Source organism: Schistocerca serialis, chromosome 2 (assembly GCF_023864345.2).
Source record: "Schistocerca serialis cubense isolate TAMUIC-IGC-003099 chromosome 2, iqSchSeri2.2, whole genome shotgun sequence".
Classification (NCBI taxonomy): Eukaryota; Metazoa; Arthropoda; class Insecta; order Orthoptera; family Acrididae; genus Schistocerca; species Schistocerca serialis.
In genome coordinates this window covers 121,463,093-121,478,838 of record NC_064639.1, presented here as the reverse complement: position 1 = coordinate 121,478,838, position 15,746 = coordinate 121,463,093, and the positions used below count along the sequence as shown (strand labels likewise).

At 40.2% G+C, this 15,746-nt stretch overlaps 1 protein-coding gene across 1 annotated transcript; it reads right to left on the bottom strand.

Annotated features, from left to right (window-relative positions):
* Positions 1 to 12,774: 12,774 nt before the first annotated feature.
* LOC126455456 (ankyrin-1-like) lies at positions 12,775 to 15,412 on the bottom strand. Its single transcript, XM_050091206.1, has one exon. The coding sequence runs from the start codon at positions 14,886 to 14,888 to the stop codon at positions 12,876 to 12,878; it is 2,013 nt and encodes a 670-aa protein (XP_049947163.1). The 5' UTR covers positions 14,889 to 15,412; the 3' UTR covers positions 12,775 to 12,875.
* Positions 15,413 to 15,746: the final 334 nt, after the last annotated feature.

Genomic DNA, 15,746 nt, shown 5'->3' with positions numbered 1-15,746 from the left:
ATTATAATATCCCCTGTATCCTTTAAGGTGAGGGACCACATTGCTGGAAACCAAGTCTCCTAGAGGGCAATGCAGAACACAGGTGAAGTACTTGAAAGATGTCATAGCTCAGCCAAGTGGCGAGAAAGAAACCTCTACAATTCCAATGTGAGGCCATGAAGGGCCAAGGAGGCTCTAGGGTCATCTGCTGCCACTGGTTGAGGGGTTAAGGTATGAACACACCCAAGTTTCGAGTTCCACTGCGCAGTGCAACCTGGTGACTGGGGGCCATCTGAATCTTCGATTCTGCCTCAGGAGTGGAACAGGTGGGACCTGGTGGCATGGGAGCCAGCAGAATCTCCTTCAAGGACTTTCTTTTATTTCCTATCAGAGGATTTCAATAACTTGTCTAATGATTAATGGAAAATCTCAAAGATGTGAAACAAATACTAACAAAGAGATAGAGGGGCTGGCCAGTACTTACCTCAGCTCAGTACAGTTGATAGATACACAAAACAGAAAATTTACATTCCTAGCTTTCTGAACTTTGTTGCTTCATCAAGAAGGAGAGAGGGGAAAGAAAGGGAAGAAGGGAAAGTGGATTCAGCTACTCACAACCCAGGTTATGAGGCAACAGGAAAAGGAAAACAGGGAGGGTAGCAATAATGGGGGCATGGTTGTCAGAGGGAAGCCAAAGATGTTCTACTGTAAGTACTGTGCCAGCTTCAAACCAAAGAGGATGCATACAGAACCATGCCTCCATCCTTGCTACCCTCCCTGTTTTCCTTTCCCTGTTGCTTCATAACCTGGGTTGAGTGTAACTGAATCCACTTTCCCTTCTTCCCTTTCTTTCCCCTCTCTCCTCCCTGATGAAGGAACAAAGTTCCGAAAGCTAGGAACATAAATTTTCTGCTCTGTTTTGTGTATCTATCAACTGTACTGAGCTGAGGTAAGTACTGGCCAGCCCCTCTATCTCTTTGTTAGTATTTGATTTCAATAATTGAAAGCACTTCTCTGAACCAGTTTCCGGCAATAATTATCACTAAGCCGCACGACCAGCTGCCTGTGGCTCCTTCTGCAACTGGCTTGTATCCAGTTGTAGACTGGCAGAAGACTAAGAAAGTGTCCCATGGGACTCCTCCTCGGCTAGAGAAGCCAGAGGAAGGACATTTGTCTCTGGCTGTAGGGTTGGGACCAATGTACCCAGTGGGTGCGAAGCCAATGATCCCTAAGTAGATAAGGGGGAAGCAGCAAGAGCAGAGCTCCCAACCACCAGAGTGGCAGGCTTGGTGGTTGGGGCCAACTGTAGAAGGTGTAACAGGCATGAGTAACGTTGACAAAGGGGGTGGGGGCGCACATCATTGTAGCTGAAGCATATGACATTTATACATGCTGGGTGCAACTGCTCATACTACTATTTGGCCTCTTGGTAAGTTAGTTTGTCCAGGGTCTTACATTCTCGTATTTTCTTCTCTTTCTGGTAAACTGTGCAACCTGGTGAGGAGGGAGAATGGTGCTTCCCACAGTTAACAGGTTTGGGGAGGTGCACGAGGAGCATTCACATGCAGCTGTCCTTTACAATCGTGAAAACGTGTGTCTGAATTTCAAATACTTGCAGCACCAAATGGGGGAGGGGAGAATATATGGTTTCACACATCAGCATACCATCACACTGACCATTTTCAGGCACTGAATCCGCCTCAAAGGTCAATATGAGGGCACCAGTAGCAACATTATTGTTCTTTGATCCATTATGGACACAAAGTGTATACCCCATTGCTCTGTTTGCACATAGCTCATCATCAGATTGCAAGAACAGGTCTCAGTGAAAATGATCCCTTTAACCATATTCATACTATGAGAAGTGACAATCACCGGTATGTCACCTGTCTTTGTACAATTTTGAACAGTGCCCATGACTGGGCAGGAGATGCTGTTTTCATCAAAATTTATACAATTTTTAATTAAGAGATGGCTGCCACTTCACCAAACTTGTCTTCTAACTTCTTCACAAAGATTAAGGGCTTTGTGAGCACAAGGAATCACCATCAGTCTTTGTACCACGTTTTACAGGGAGTATTGCTCTTCTTGCTGCATAGCTCTACATTCCTCCCATGACATAGCCAGGGAAGGGAACATTTTAGGGTCCTATTCCTTTGCATTAAAAAGGACTTTCCTTCCATAGATACTGCTGGAGATTTATGGCCACCAGTGAGAGAGAACTTTAGCCACTTCATTTGTGGCTCATCCACCATGGTGCCACCCACTCTGAATGGGGGCTCTCCCCATGGGTACCACCCAGCCTCAGCAACTGCTATGTGGCCAGTAGTACATTGCTTGGGGGTCCTCACGCCCAGTCACAATGAGCACATACTCCTTGCCATACATGGGGAGTTTTCAGCTAGGGCAGCAACAGTGCAATCCATGCATGGTCTGGAAACTACCACTGTAGAGGTATTTCATGATCTCCTCCACCACCAATCAAAGAGCTGCAGCGACAGGTTTAGGGTGTATTACCTTATTAAAGGGAAGGATGTAAAGATGGGAAGGCACAAAGGTGGAGAATACACCACACTGGGTGACCTTCCCTGCACTTCTGGAGAATTTTGAAAATTGGTGGCAAGTCAAACCCAACAACTGAGACCATGTGTGTATTTAATGAAAAGTTGTAGAAAATGCCAGAAGTGGAAACTCCAATCCCAAATCCTAAATCAGGTCAAAGCAGGGGCTGCTCCAAGAAAACCATCCAATTGAGAGGCAGAGATGAAAGGGATAGTGGAAGTATAATCTTGCAGTGCAGAAAGGAAGTATGCTGCAAAGCCTGGAGCACCGTGGTAACCAAGCCCCTGGTTGGGAGATAGGGAGCTTCAGACATTTAGTAGGATAGCGGTATGCAGTGGTTAAAGTTTTCTCTCTATACACTGTGGTCTGAATATTGAGGCAAAAACTTTCAATGAGTCTAATATCCAGTTAATGGACACTTCACTGTACAATGTGATAAATGCACTAATTACTGATACTGGAGTAATGAGGTCCACATCTAGCAGAATAGATTATATTATACTTCGTAAACATATTAAAGGCAATGTTGGGTGCATAAATGTGAATTTTCACTATTCTCACCACAAATATCAGCAAGGAGAGAATATAAACAACCATCCCAAAAATGACAGAGGTTGTCAAAAATAAATGAAATGTGAAAGTGAAACTTGCTGGCAGATTAAAACTGTGCACCGGACCGAGAACTGCTAGTTCTGCAAGGTTCGCAGGAGAGCTTCTATAAAGTTTGGAAGGTAGGAGACGAGATACTGGTAGAAGTAAAGCTGTGAGGACGGGGCGCGAGTCATGCCTGGGTAGCTCAGTTGGTAGAGCACTTGCCCGCGAAAGGCAAAGAACCCAAGTTCGAGTCTCTGTCCGGCACAGTTTTAATCTGCCAGCAAGTTTCATATCAGGGCACACTCCGCTGCAGAGTGAAAATCTCATTCTGGAAATCTAAAAGTGTTTAACACCTATGGCTTAAAAAAAATTACAGTAGTTACTAAGGACTGGGATGTGATTTACCAGATTAAAGGGACAAGAATGGGTGAAATTCTATGAAGACTATTCTTTATGAGCTGTTAAGGAAATAATACAGAGTACTAACCCATAACCAACACCAGACTGATTCTTCCAACAAATATGATCAAACTGACAGAATACCCAGAACCAGGATGTGCTACTTAGGTCAATGAAGCTAAAGGTTTTCAGAGATAAGTACAATGAAGCCAAGAAAATCTTTCAGCAAAAGTTCTCAGATCTAAGGAAACAGATTTACAATGGTGGAAATAGCTCACTGCCAATATAGCCAGGTTTTCCTGGGAAGAAATAAATTTTGCAAAGTCATTCCAAAGCCACAAACAAACTGTAAATAGAAGACGTGACAAACAATTTAAGATCACAATGAAGTTTGCAATGTTTCAACAAACATTCTACAATTATCTGCTATCAATCCAGTTACCCAACAAACATGAGTGGTAAAGTGACACACTGCCCCACTAAAGAGTCACCTTTTGAATTCAAAGAAGTGAGTAAACAGCAAATAGACAGGATAATAAATAAGCTAAAGAATAAGTAACCATCAGGCTGAGAGTTTGTGTGGCATTGTGATTAAGAAACATAATAAGGAATAACATGAAATAAGTCAACTATGGTATCAGGGCCCATCCATGAACCATGGACCTTGCCATTGGTGAGGAGGCTTGTGTGCCTCAGTGATACAAATAGCCATACCAAAGGTGCAACCACAATTAAGGGGTATCTGTTGAGAGGCCAGACAAATGCGTGGTTCCTGGAGAGGGGCAGCAGCCTTTTCAGTAGTTGCAGGGGCAACAGTCTGGATGATTGACTGATCTGGCCTTGTAACATTAACCAAAACAGCCTTGCTGTGCTGGTACTGCGAACGGCTGAAAGCAAGGTGAAACTACAGCCGTAATTTTTCCTGAGGGCATGCAGCTTTACTGTATGGTTAAAAGATGATGGCGTCCTCATGGGTAAAATATTCCGAATGTAAAATAGTCCCCCATTTGGATCTCTGGGTGTGGACTACTCAGGAGGGTGTTATCAGGAGAAAGAAAAATGGTGTTCTACAGATCGGAGCAAGAAATGTCAGATCCCTTAATCGGGCAGGTAGGTTAGAAAATTGAAAAAGGGAAATGGATAGGTTAAAGTTAGATATAGTGGGAGTTAGTGAAGTTTGGTGGCAGGAGGAACAAGACTTCTTGTCAGGTGAATACAGGGTTATAAATACAGAATCAAATAGGGGTAATGCATGAGTAGGTTTAATAATGAATAGGAAAATAAGAAAGCAGGTAAGCTACTACAAACAGCATAGTGAACACATCATTGTGGCCAAGATATATAGGAAGGCCACACCTACCACAGTAGTACAAGTTTATATGCCAACTAGTTCCTGCAGATGAAAAGATTGATGAAATGTATGATGAGAAAAGAAATTATTCAGATAGTGAAGGGAGACAAAAATTTAATAGTCATGTGTGACTGGAACTCGATAGTAGGAAAAGGAAGAGAAGGAAACATAGTAGGTAAATATGGAATGGGAGTAAGGAATGAAAGACGAAGCCGCCTGGTAGAATTTTGCACAGAGCATGATTTGATCATATCTAACACTTGGTTCAAGAATCATGGAAGAAGGTTGTATGCATGGAAGAAGCCTGGAGATACTGGAAGGTTTCAGACAGATTATATAATGGTGAGGTAGATTTACGAACCAGGTTTTAAATTGTAAGACATTTCCAGGGGCAGATGTGGACTCTGACCGCAATCTATTGGTTATTAGCTGTAGATTAAAACTGAAGAAACTGCAAAAAGGTGGCAATTTAAGGAGATGGGACCTGGATAAACTGACTAAACCAGAGGTTGTAGAGAATTTGAGGAAGAGCATTAGGGAATGATTGACAAGAATGGGGGAAAGAAACAGTAGAAGAACAATGGGTAGATTTGAGAGATGAAATAGTGAAATTAGCAGATGATCAAGTAGGTAAAAAGATGAGAGCAATAGAATCCTTGGTTAGCAGAAAAGATATTGAATTTAATTGATGAAGCAGGCAAAAAGGAATACAAGCGTCTCAAAAATGAGAGAAAGTGCAAAATGGTTAAGCAGGGACGGCTGGAGGACAAATGTAAGGGTGTAGAGGCACATATCACTAGGGTAAGATAGATACTGTCTACAAGAAAACTAAAGAGACCTTTGGAGAAAAGAGAACCACTTGCATGAATATCAAGAGCTCAGATGGAAATGCAGTTCTAAGCAAAGAAGGGAAAGTAGAAAGGTGGAAGGGATATATAGAGGGTCTATGCAAGGGCGATGTTATTGAGGACAATATTATAGAAATGGAAGAGGATGTAGATGAAATAGGAGCTATGATACTGAGTGAAGAGTTTGAAGAGCACTGAAAGACCTGAGTCGAAACAAGGCCCCCGGAGTAGACAACATTCTATTAGAACTACTGACGGCCTTGGGAGAGCCAGTCCTGACAAAACTCTACCATCTGGTGAGCAAGATGTATGAGACAGGCGAAATACCCTCAGACTTCAAGAAGAATATAATAATTCCAATCCCAAAGAAAGCAGGTGTTGACAGATGTGAAAATTACCGAACTATCAGTTTAATAAGTCACAGCTGCCAAATACTAACATGAATTATTTACAGACAAATGGAAAAACTGGTAGAAGCCGACCTTGGGGAAGATCGGTTTGGATTCCATAGAAATGTTGGAACATGTGAGGCAATACTGACCCTACGACTTATCTTAGAAAATAGATTAAGGAAAGGCAAACCTACATTTCTAGCATTTGTAGGCTTACAGAAAACTTGACAATGTTGACTGGAATACTCTCTTTCAAATTCTGAAGGTGACAGGGGTAAAAAAAAAAATAGGGAGCAAAAAGCTATTAGCAATTTGTACAGAAAACAGATGGCTGTTATAAGAGTCGAGGGGCATGAAAGGGAAGCAGTGGTTGGGAAAGGAATGAGAGAGGGTTGTAGCCTCTCCCCAACGTTATTCAATCTGTATATTGTGCAAGCAGTAAAGGAAACAAAAGAAAAATTTGGAGCAGGAATTAAAATCAATCGAGAAGAAATAAAAACTTTGAGGTTCGCCGATGACATTGTAATTCTGTCAGAGAGAGCAAAGGACCTGGAAGAGCAGCTGAACGGAATGGACAGTGTCCTGAAAGAAGGATATAAGATGAACATGAACAAAAGCAGAACAAGGATAATGGAATGTAGTCAAATTAAATCAGGTGATGCTGAGGGAATTAGATTAGGAAATGAGACATTTAAAGTAGTAAACGAGTTTTGCTGTTTGAGAGCAAAATAACTGATGATGGTCGAAGTAGAGAGGATATAAAATGTAGACTGGCAATGGCAAGGAAATCGTTTCTGAAGAAGAGAAATTTGTTAACATCGAGTATAGATTTAAGTGTCAGGAAGTCCTTTCTGAAAGTATTTGTATGGAGTTATCCATGTATGGAAGTGAAACGGAGACGATAAATAGTTTGGACAAGAAGAGAATAAAAGCTTTCGAAATGTGGTGCTACAGAAGAATGCTGAAGATTAGATGGGTAGATCACACAACTAATGAGGAGGTATTGAACACAATTGGGGAGAAGGCAAGTTTGTGGCACAACTTGACAAGAAGAAGGGATCGGTTGGTAGGACATGTTCTGAGGCATCAAGAAATCACCAATTTAGTATTGGAGGGCAGCGTAGAGGGTAAAAATGGTAGAGGGAGACCAAGAGATGAATACACTAAACAGATTCAGGCAGATGTAGGTTGCAATAGGTACTGGGAGATGAAGAAGCTTGCACAGGATAAAGTTGCATGGAGAGCTGCATCAAACCAGTCTCTGGCTGTAGACTACAACATGGTATCTGGGGACAGCTTTCGAAGTGTATTTAAATGTAACACAGTTGAAATAGTGCATGGAATATTATCCAATAAGTTTAGAAAAGTATTTAAAGTTTTATTGTTCACAACATAATGAATCTTTTCCAAAAATAAGTTAGCAGCCAAGAAAAGCACGGCTTCCGAAACGAGCACAGAAATTACAAGTGTCCTTGATGAAAGAATGCGAACAGCAGACTTTCTACACTTCACTAAAGCCTTTGACTTAGTAAATCATGCGTTACTTCTTTGGTAAATTTCATGCCTACAATATAAATGACATCCACACAAATTCTGACTACATAGCTAGTCAACAATAAGTAGTTTACAAAGCTGACTTGGAAATTACATATTTCCAGGATCAAAGTTCAAATGTTAATATCAGCAAAGAACAGTTATTGTCATTTAAATTTGCAAATTCACATCAAAACTGTCAGTAATGCATGTGGAACTGAAGCAGTAGATACAGAAAACTTAAATCTCTAGGTATTTATCTAGACTAAAATCTGCATCAATGGGTACACAATTTTATATTTAATAAAATTAGTAGTTCACTACATCTAACTACCCAGTTATCAAAAGTAATCTCTGATCAGACATGTAAATAGTTTATTGTGGGGTAAAGATATGGGGCTGTGCTGCTGACAGGCATGAACAGAATATTAACCCTCCAGCAAAGAGTGATCAGGATTATCCATGGAACCAGGTACAGTGACTCTACAGGGAAATCTTTGCACACCACAAAAACATCAATCTAATCACTGTATATTTACAAATCAATTATATGTTTTGTGGCACACCAAAACAACCAAGTGCTCTGATGTACATTAATGGCCACATATTTCATATGTATCAAGCTCCTTAAGGTGTGATAAAGGGAACTTATTCAAAGTTTTAAACATGGCTGAAGCAGCAACTGTTTAAAATCTTCTCAGTAAATGATAACAGACAAACACCTGCAGGATAAAGATTTATTGAAATGCTTGACCACAGTTTTGGTATATCTAAATATACCTTCATCAGAAGCTATAAGTGTGTTTTTCTTTTATCTCAGTTATGTTGCTACATTTTTTGTAATGAAAGTGTCTCCCTGTTCAGGTGTGTTTTGCTCGTGATGAAGGTATATTTAGATACACCGAAATTGTGGTCTAGGATTTCAATAAATATTTTTTCTGCAACTGTTTGGCTGTTATTTACCATGAACTTATTCAAAGTGAAACTGAAATCATTCTTGGTTGATAATATTTATTCATATTTTATCATGTAAAATTTAAATATTTATGATAGTTGTGATGTGATTCCCAACTTTTGTCGTAATAAGTACATTGATATTTGTCTCATGAACATGTAATCACTTACACATACATAAAATGTATTTACTCTGTAGAAAATTTGTAAAAATGATTTACATCTGCAGAAAAAAAAAACCACAATAAAAATGATAATCACAGGGGTTGGAAAGCAGTATTACAGGAAGGAACAGAAGAGTGTTATGGGAAAGCACAAGTTAGGTGGTAGGAATTAGGGAAGAGAAGGGCTAATTAAATTCTGCAATAAATTTCAGCTGGTAAGAATGGACTGTTTAATAATCAAGAGAGTAGGTAATATGCTTGGAAAAGCATTGGAGATACAGAACATTCCAGCTCAATTACATCATGGTCAGACAGATTCCAAAAACAGATACTCAACTATAAGGAGTACCTGTAGCGGATAGAGAGATAATATATATATATGAGAGAGAGAGAGAGAGAGAGAGAGAGAGAGAGAGAGAGAGAGAGAGAGAGAGAGAGAGAGAGAGAGATCAAATTTTAAATTTAGTAGTGGGGGGGGGGGGCAGTAAGCTCAAGATTAAGAATGTCATCTGCAAGAATCAATGTGTAAAGATGTGAGACACTGAAGAACGACAAGATGCATTTGAAGTTCTTGTCACTATAGATACAACAACAAGGAGTACCCCAGTAGGCAGTTCAATTGAGGAGGAATGGACATCTCTAAAATCTGAAATGACAGAAAGACCTTGATAAATACAAGGAAGGTACATGAAGAAACGTGGGGTGACAGAAGAAATATTTCAGTTGGTTGAAGAAACAATGAAGTAAAAAATGTTCTGGAAATTTCAGGCCTACAGCTATACATTACTTAGGAATAGAATACATAGTAATTGCAGGGCAGCCAGGCAAGAATGACTGCAGGAAAATGTGAAAAATCAGAAGACACATGGTTGTTGGGAAGATGATTCAGTATCTAGAAAAGTCAAAACTAATTTCAGTGAAATTAAAATCAAGGGGCTCAACATGAAAAGTGCAATGGGGATGCCACTGATAAGTGGGCAGAAGAGAGCTGTTAAGTGGAAAAAGTGCAATGAAGGCCTCTATGAGATGGAGGACTTGTCTGATGATGGAATTTAGAGAAAAAAAGGGAGGTGCTATTGAAAAAAATAGAGGATCCAGTACTAGAGTCAGACTTTGATAAAGCTTTGGAAGACTTCTAATTAAATAAGAGAAATCAATATAATGGAAGGAAACATTCCACGTGGGAAAAATTATATATAAAAACAAAGATGAGGTGACTTACCGAACAAAAGCGCTGGCAGGTCGATAGACACACAAACAAACACAAACATACACACAAAATTCAAGCTTTCGCAACAAACTGTTGCCTCATCAGGAAAGAGGGAAGGAGAGGGGAAGACGAAAGGAAGTGGGTTTTAAGGGAGAGGGTAAGGAGTCATTCCAATCCCGGGAGCGGAAAGACTTACCTTAGGGGGAAAAAAGGACAGGTATACACTCGCACACACGCACATATCCATCCACACATACAGACACAAGCAGACATATTTAAAGACCAATGTCTGCTTGTGTCTGTATGTGTGGATGGATATGTGCGTGTGTATACCTGTCCTTTTTTCCCCCTAAGGTAAGTCTTTCCGCTCCCGGGATTGGAATGACTCCTTACCCTCTCCCTTAAAACCCACTTCCTTTCGTCTTCCCCTCTCCTTCCCTCTTTCCTGATGAGGCAACAGTTTGTTGCGAAAGCTTGAATTTTGTGTGTATGTTTGTGTTTGTTTGTGTGTCTATCGACCTGCCAGCGCTTTTGTTCGGTAAGTCACCTCATCTTTGTTTTTATATATAAATAAGAGAAATGATAGATAACATTCACTTTGAATTTCTGAAATCACTGGGAAAGAGGAAACCAAAAGAATATTCAAGATGGTTCATAGAATATGCATCTAGAGCCACAACATCACACTTTTGGGAAAGAACCATCCACATAGTCTCAAATATAGCATGGGCATACGTGCATGAACTTTCATACAAATAAATTAACAGTTGGTGCATTCAATTTGCACACAAGAATAACACACAGAAGAAAATAGAAAAGAAAATTGAGAATCTGATAGATGTTCAGTTTAGCTTTCGGACTGTTATAAAGGACAGCAGATATGTAGTTATGGTGCCGTTAATGATAGCAAGATTTTACTTAAATGTTCACAGGATCTGTAAATCAGAAGAAAAGCAAGACAAAATGCTGCAAGATATTTGGAATGCCAAGAAAAATAGGAGTAAGCTATCAGGAAAAACAATCTACAATATGGACAAGAATGGATGAACAAAAAATGAAGTGCTCAGATTAAAAGGCTGTAAGTCAGGGACATAGTCCTTCACCCCCTACTGTTCAATCTATATATTCAAGATGCCACGACTCAAGTAAAAAAAGTTCAAGGACAGGATTAAAATTCAGGGCAAAAAGATATCAAATGGTTAGATTCAATTATCACAGAGCTACGCTCTGTCAAAGTGGAGAATTATAGAATGTGTTGAATGGAATGAGCGTGTAACAAGTACTGAATATGGACAGAGTAAACCAAGAAAGAAAGTAATTAAGAGTAATAGAAATGAGATTAGTGACACTTGAGATCAAAATTGTGGCCCATAAAGTAGACTAAGTTCAGGAATGTTGCTAACTTTGAAGCAAATTAACCCACAACTTATTACGAAGGAAGACACAAAAAGCAGATTAGCACGGGCAAAGAGGGAATTCCTGGACAAGGCAAGTTTGCTACTATCAAACACTGGTCTTCTGAAGGAGATGTATGGTAGTGAACTATGGAGTGTGAGAAAAATGCAAAAGGAAGATAACCAAAGAATCTGATAGGTGGTGCTGTAGATAGGAGGCTGTTTAAAATTAGGTTACATCTAAGGATAAAGAATGAGGGGCATTATGGAAGCATCGGAATCCACCTGTGCTTTCAACTGTAACATTAAGATGGTGGACACCCCTGCTTCTTCCAGAATATCCAATATGGTTGCCATAATGTCACTATACACACACACACACACACACACACACACACACACACACACACACACACAAAGAAGCATGACAATACTTCACTCCAACAATACAATGAAACTAAATGGACAAGCTAAATATATGAACATACGAAAAACAGTACCATCCAATAACAAATGACCCCAGCTTTCATGTTACCATATATTTTAGGTCTTTTGTCACATAAATGACATTACTTTATCGTCATTATTTAAAACTTTTGATTTGCTTATTTGCTTTTGCGATATGACATCCATCAGCCTGCGCTATTACAAAAGCAGGCAATAGCTTCAGTCTAGTTTAAAGACTACATCGTTTCATTTTGAAAGATTCCCCACAGATCACAAAAATATTTAAGTTATGGGAACTGTAAGCTGTTACTGAAAGACTAATGAATTATTATAACATGGGAATGATAAGATCTACACGGCTTACAAGATGAATTGCATTATATATGTGAGCAGCATGTATTTTGTTGTTTTAGTTCAGGTAATTGTATTTTAATTATTTTAAGTACATCTTAAATCTGAAACTTCTTACATTCTTAAATGTAAACACAATGTCCATGCTTTTCACAGTTAATCAGTAATTGATGGATTGTTTAGAAAATCAGTGGCTTCATGAGGCTCTATAGAAATTTCACTTCCTGGTTACTTTCATGTGCTTCTAACAGTAAGGTGAGAGAGAACATAAGATAGATTAGAAATAACAGACAGCATTGTTTCAGTCCCATAATAAAAATGGATGTATTGTGAATATCAGCACACAAGTAGACTTTGAGCTTTCAAACTGCTTTACAGTAGAGAACATAGTGGTAAATAGTAACATGAATACTGTTGTATAGGGGTATCCATAGCAATGTGGTAAGCAATGCCAGATGCACAAATCTTAGTTTTGTTTGTGTGTATGTGAACTACCACTAGAATGACATAACAGTTAACAATTTAAAATCTCAAATGTAAATAAGATTTCATTTTACTGAAGCAATTTTATCTTCAGTGAAACATTTTATTGCTACTTTACTGATTAAAACACTAAAAATATACATTGACAGTGTGCAAAGCCTCAAAAAATTAACTATTCTTGTCAAACTGTTAAGAGATACGAATTGGTAAACAGTTACAAGTCAGAAAACTTGTTACAGAGTTCCTCATACCCATTTTTTGAAGCTATTTGTGTCAGAGTTTCTTTATTTGCATTTTTGCAGTTTATGATGGCAAGAAATTCAGCATATTTGTTGTTCTTTAATCCATTTAACTCTTTCAGCACTGTGTTATCCTTTCTGCCAATTCTGGTAAACAATCGCTCAATTAGTTTTAGAGTGTGTGTAACTTCTTGTTTACCTTCTTCTTGAGCTAAATTTAGTGGTGTTTTTTTGCCTGTTTTGGTTCTTGCATTGTATACTGCACCATGTTGCAATAAGGTGCACAGTATTTCATGATGGCCAAATTTTGCTGCATAATGAAGAGGAGTAATGCCACTACTGTTGCTCAAGTTTATATTGGCTCCATTTTTAAGCAAAACATTAACAACAGCTAAATGTCCTTTCCAACATGCATACATAAGCGGTGTTCCATACTTTATGCTTCCGCTGTTCACTGGTGCTTCTTTTACACATTTCTCAATTTCAGCACACTTCGCACTTTTCACAGCCTTAAACAGCTTTTCGGTAGCACACAGTAAAGTATTTACATTTTCGTTTCTTCTCGTCGCAGCCATCTCTGAAGCTGTCACATTACCGCTGGCAAATTTGTACTTCGCATCGTAGTATGCACCATTCTCTAAGAGGCATCTAGCAGACGCTGTATCGCCATTCCGTACAGCTACATGCAAAGGTGTGTCGTCATAGTTGCTCCCCTTCGCATTTACATCAGCTCCGTATTCAATTAGAGCTTTCATGGTATTCAGCTTAGAGTCCTGTGCCTGTGAGCCCGTGTGTCTGGAATTGCGGAAAGGGATTTGAGTAGAACTCTCTTCACCTGCAAAATGAAGTGGCGTCCAGTTTATGCAATCAGTTGCGTTAACTTCGGCTCCTTGTTCCAAAAGGTATTTAACTACTTCGGCATGCCAGAAGTACGCTGCGAGATGCAATGGTGTATTCTGCCTGTGAGTTCTCCTATCAACTACTGCACCATTGGCGATAAGAATTTTTATCGAGTCTAGATTACCCTTGCAAGCTGCGCCATGCAGCGGCGTCATTTGATCGCCAATGATATTGACGTAAGCTTTGTTTCTGATCAGGATGCTTACTGCCTCGGTGAAATCGCTCTCTGCAGCAAGGTGCAAAGGTGTTCTTCCTGCCTTGTCCCTCGCATTCACGCTAGCACCTTTCTCAATCAAAAGTCTGACGGTTTCTATTGGGTATCCACTGTACGCTGCATTATGCAAAGGAGTTCCTCCCTCTTTGTCTCTCGCATTCACATCTGCTCCACTGTTAATCAAAAGTTGACTCACTGCACCATGTCTGTTTTCTACGGCCAAATGCAATGCAGTGAAGCCTTCTTCGTGCTTTGCATTAATCTCTGCCTTGTTCTGGAGCAGCAGTTTTGCTATGTTAACATATCCATATTGTGCTGCGATATGCAAAGGTGTCAAACCGTCTGAATGTCTCGCATTTACAATGGCACCGTTTTGTACAAGAAATTTAGCTACGTCTTCAAAATTCTGCGACACAGCAGCACATAATGGGGTGACTTTTACGTTGTCCTCGGAATTCACATTAGCATTTGCAGAAACTAGTGCCTTCACTACGGACAAATGACCCTGTATTGCTGCAAGCTGCAGTGGAGACGTACCTGAACTAGTTTTGGCGTTAACATTAGCGCCAGCAGCTATTAAAGCGAGCGCGACGTTTGGGTCAGCAATTCCTGTTGCTAAATGTAGCGACGTCACATCCCGCTCTGGCTGCTTGAACACAGGGTGCGACGCCTTTGCATTCACACTACAGCCCCGCGCGATAAGCGCCCTAAGAACGTCCAAATGACCTCGTTCCGCAGCGATATGGACCGGCCGTACCTTGTAAGAGTCTTTGCCTTCGATGTCTGCTCCTTTCGCCAGCATTTCCGTGACATGTTGCAAGTTGCCGGCTCTTACCGCAGCGTGGAGTACTCTTATGCTATCGTTAGCGTACATGGTCCAGAGAAAACGTCGCCTACACTAACGCGTAGAAACACTGCACTCACACATACCCGCGCACCCCTTACTGAACAACAGCCACACGTGAAACTGCTATAGTAAAACTCGCCACTGTTGCCTCAGTGACTGTGATACAATCCCCTAAACACAAGGATTCAAATGTTAACTGCGTCACTCAGGTACTCCAGCATGTAAGACACTAATCCAAGTTTGCAATACACAAGCAAATTATTTACGGACGTATACAAGCTGATACTACCATAAGATATCACTCCGACCGTTGAACAACCCTATTCAAATATGAACACTACTGCGGACTCGTCAATTCCTTAACAATCGGGGCGGGTCGAATTCGTGACGTCAGTCGGGATACCAAACTAAAAAGACGTACTAGGTGCGATTAATAATTAAATGTACGTTCATCGTCCATAAGTAGCAACGTCACGAATCCACAGTGACAGCCGTAACGAACATTTAAATACCCACTTTGTTTTCAATCGCGATATACGTTCGCCCTTAGCTTTGGGACACCGTTGCACACTGTCGGGGACTGATCGCCTCGGTTCTGCAGGCAAACGACTCCCGTTCTCCCCACGAGATGGCGATCGTGTTGCTTGCCCCCAAGAGATGAGTTTTCACTAACGTTGCGGGCACAGCCTTTTCTGAAGTCTTTTGCAAAAGCTAAGAACACGCCCTAACTTCATAAAACATATGATGAAAGTAACGCAGCAAACCGTCAAACATTTTACAAAAGACTAGAAAAATCTCTGATTACTTTACAAAAATGAAATGTGTTAAACGTTTAACGATAAGCATTTTATCGGCCGACCGACCGTCCGACCAATTTCGAGGCAG

Bases quoted from the DNA above. Each gene is read 5' to 3' on its own strand.
- LOC126455456 (XM_050091206.1), bottom strand. From the start codon at position 14,888: ATGTACGCTAACGATAGCATAAGAGTACTCCACGCTGCGGTAAGAGCC.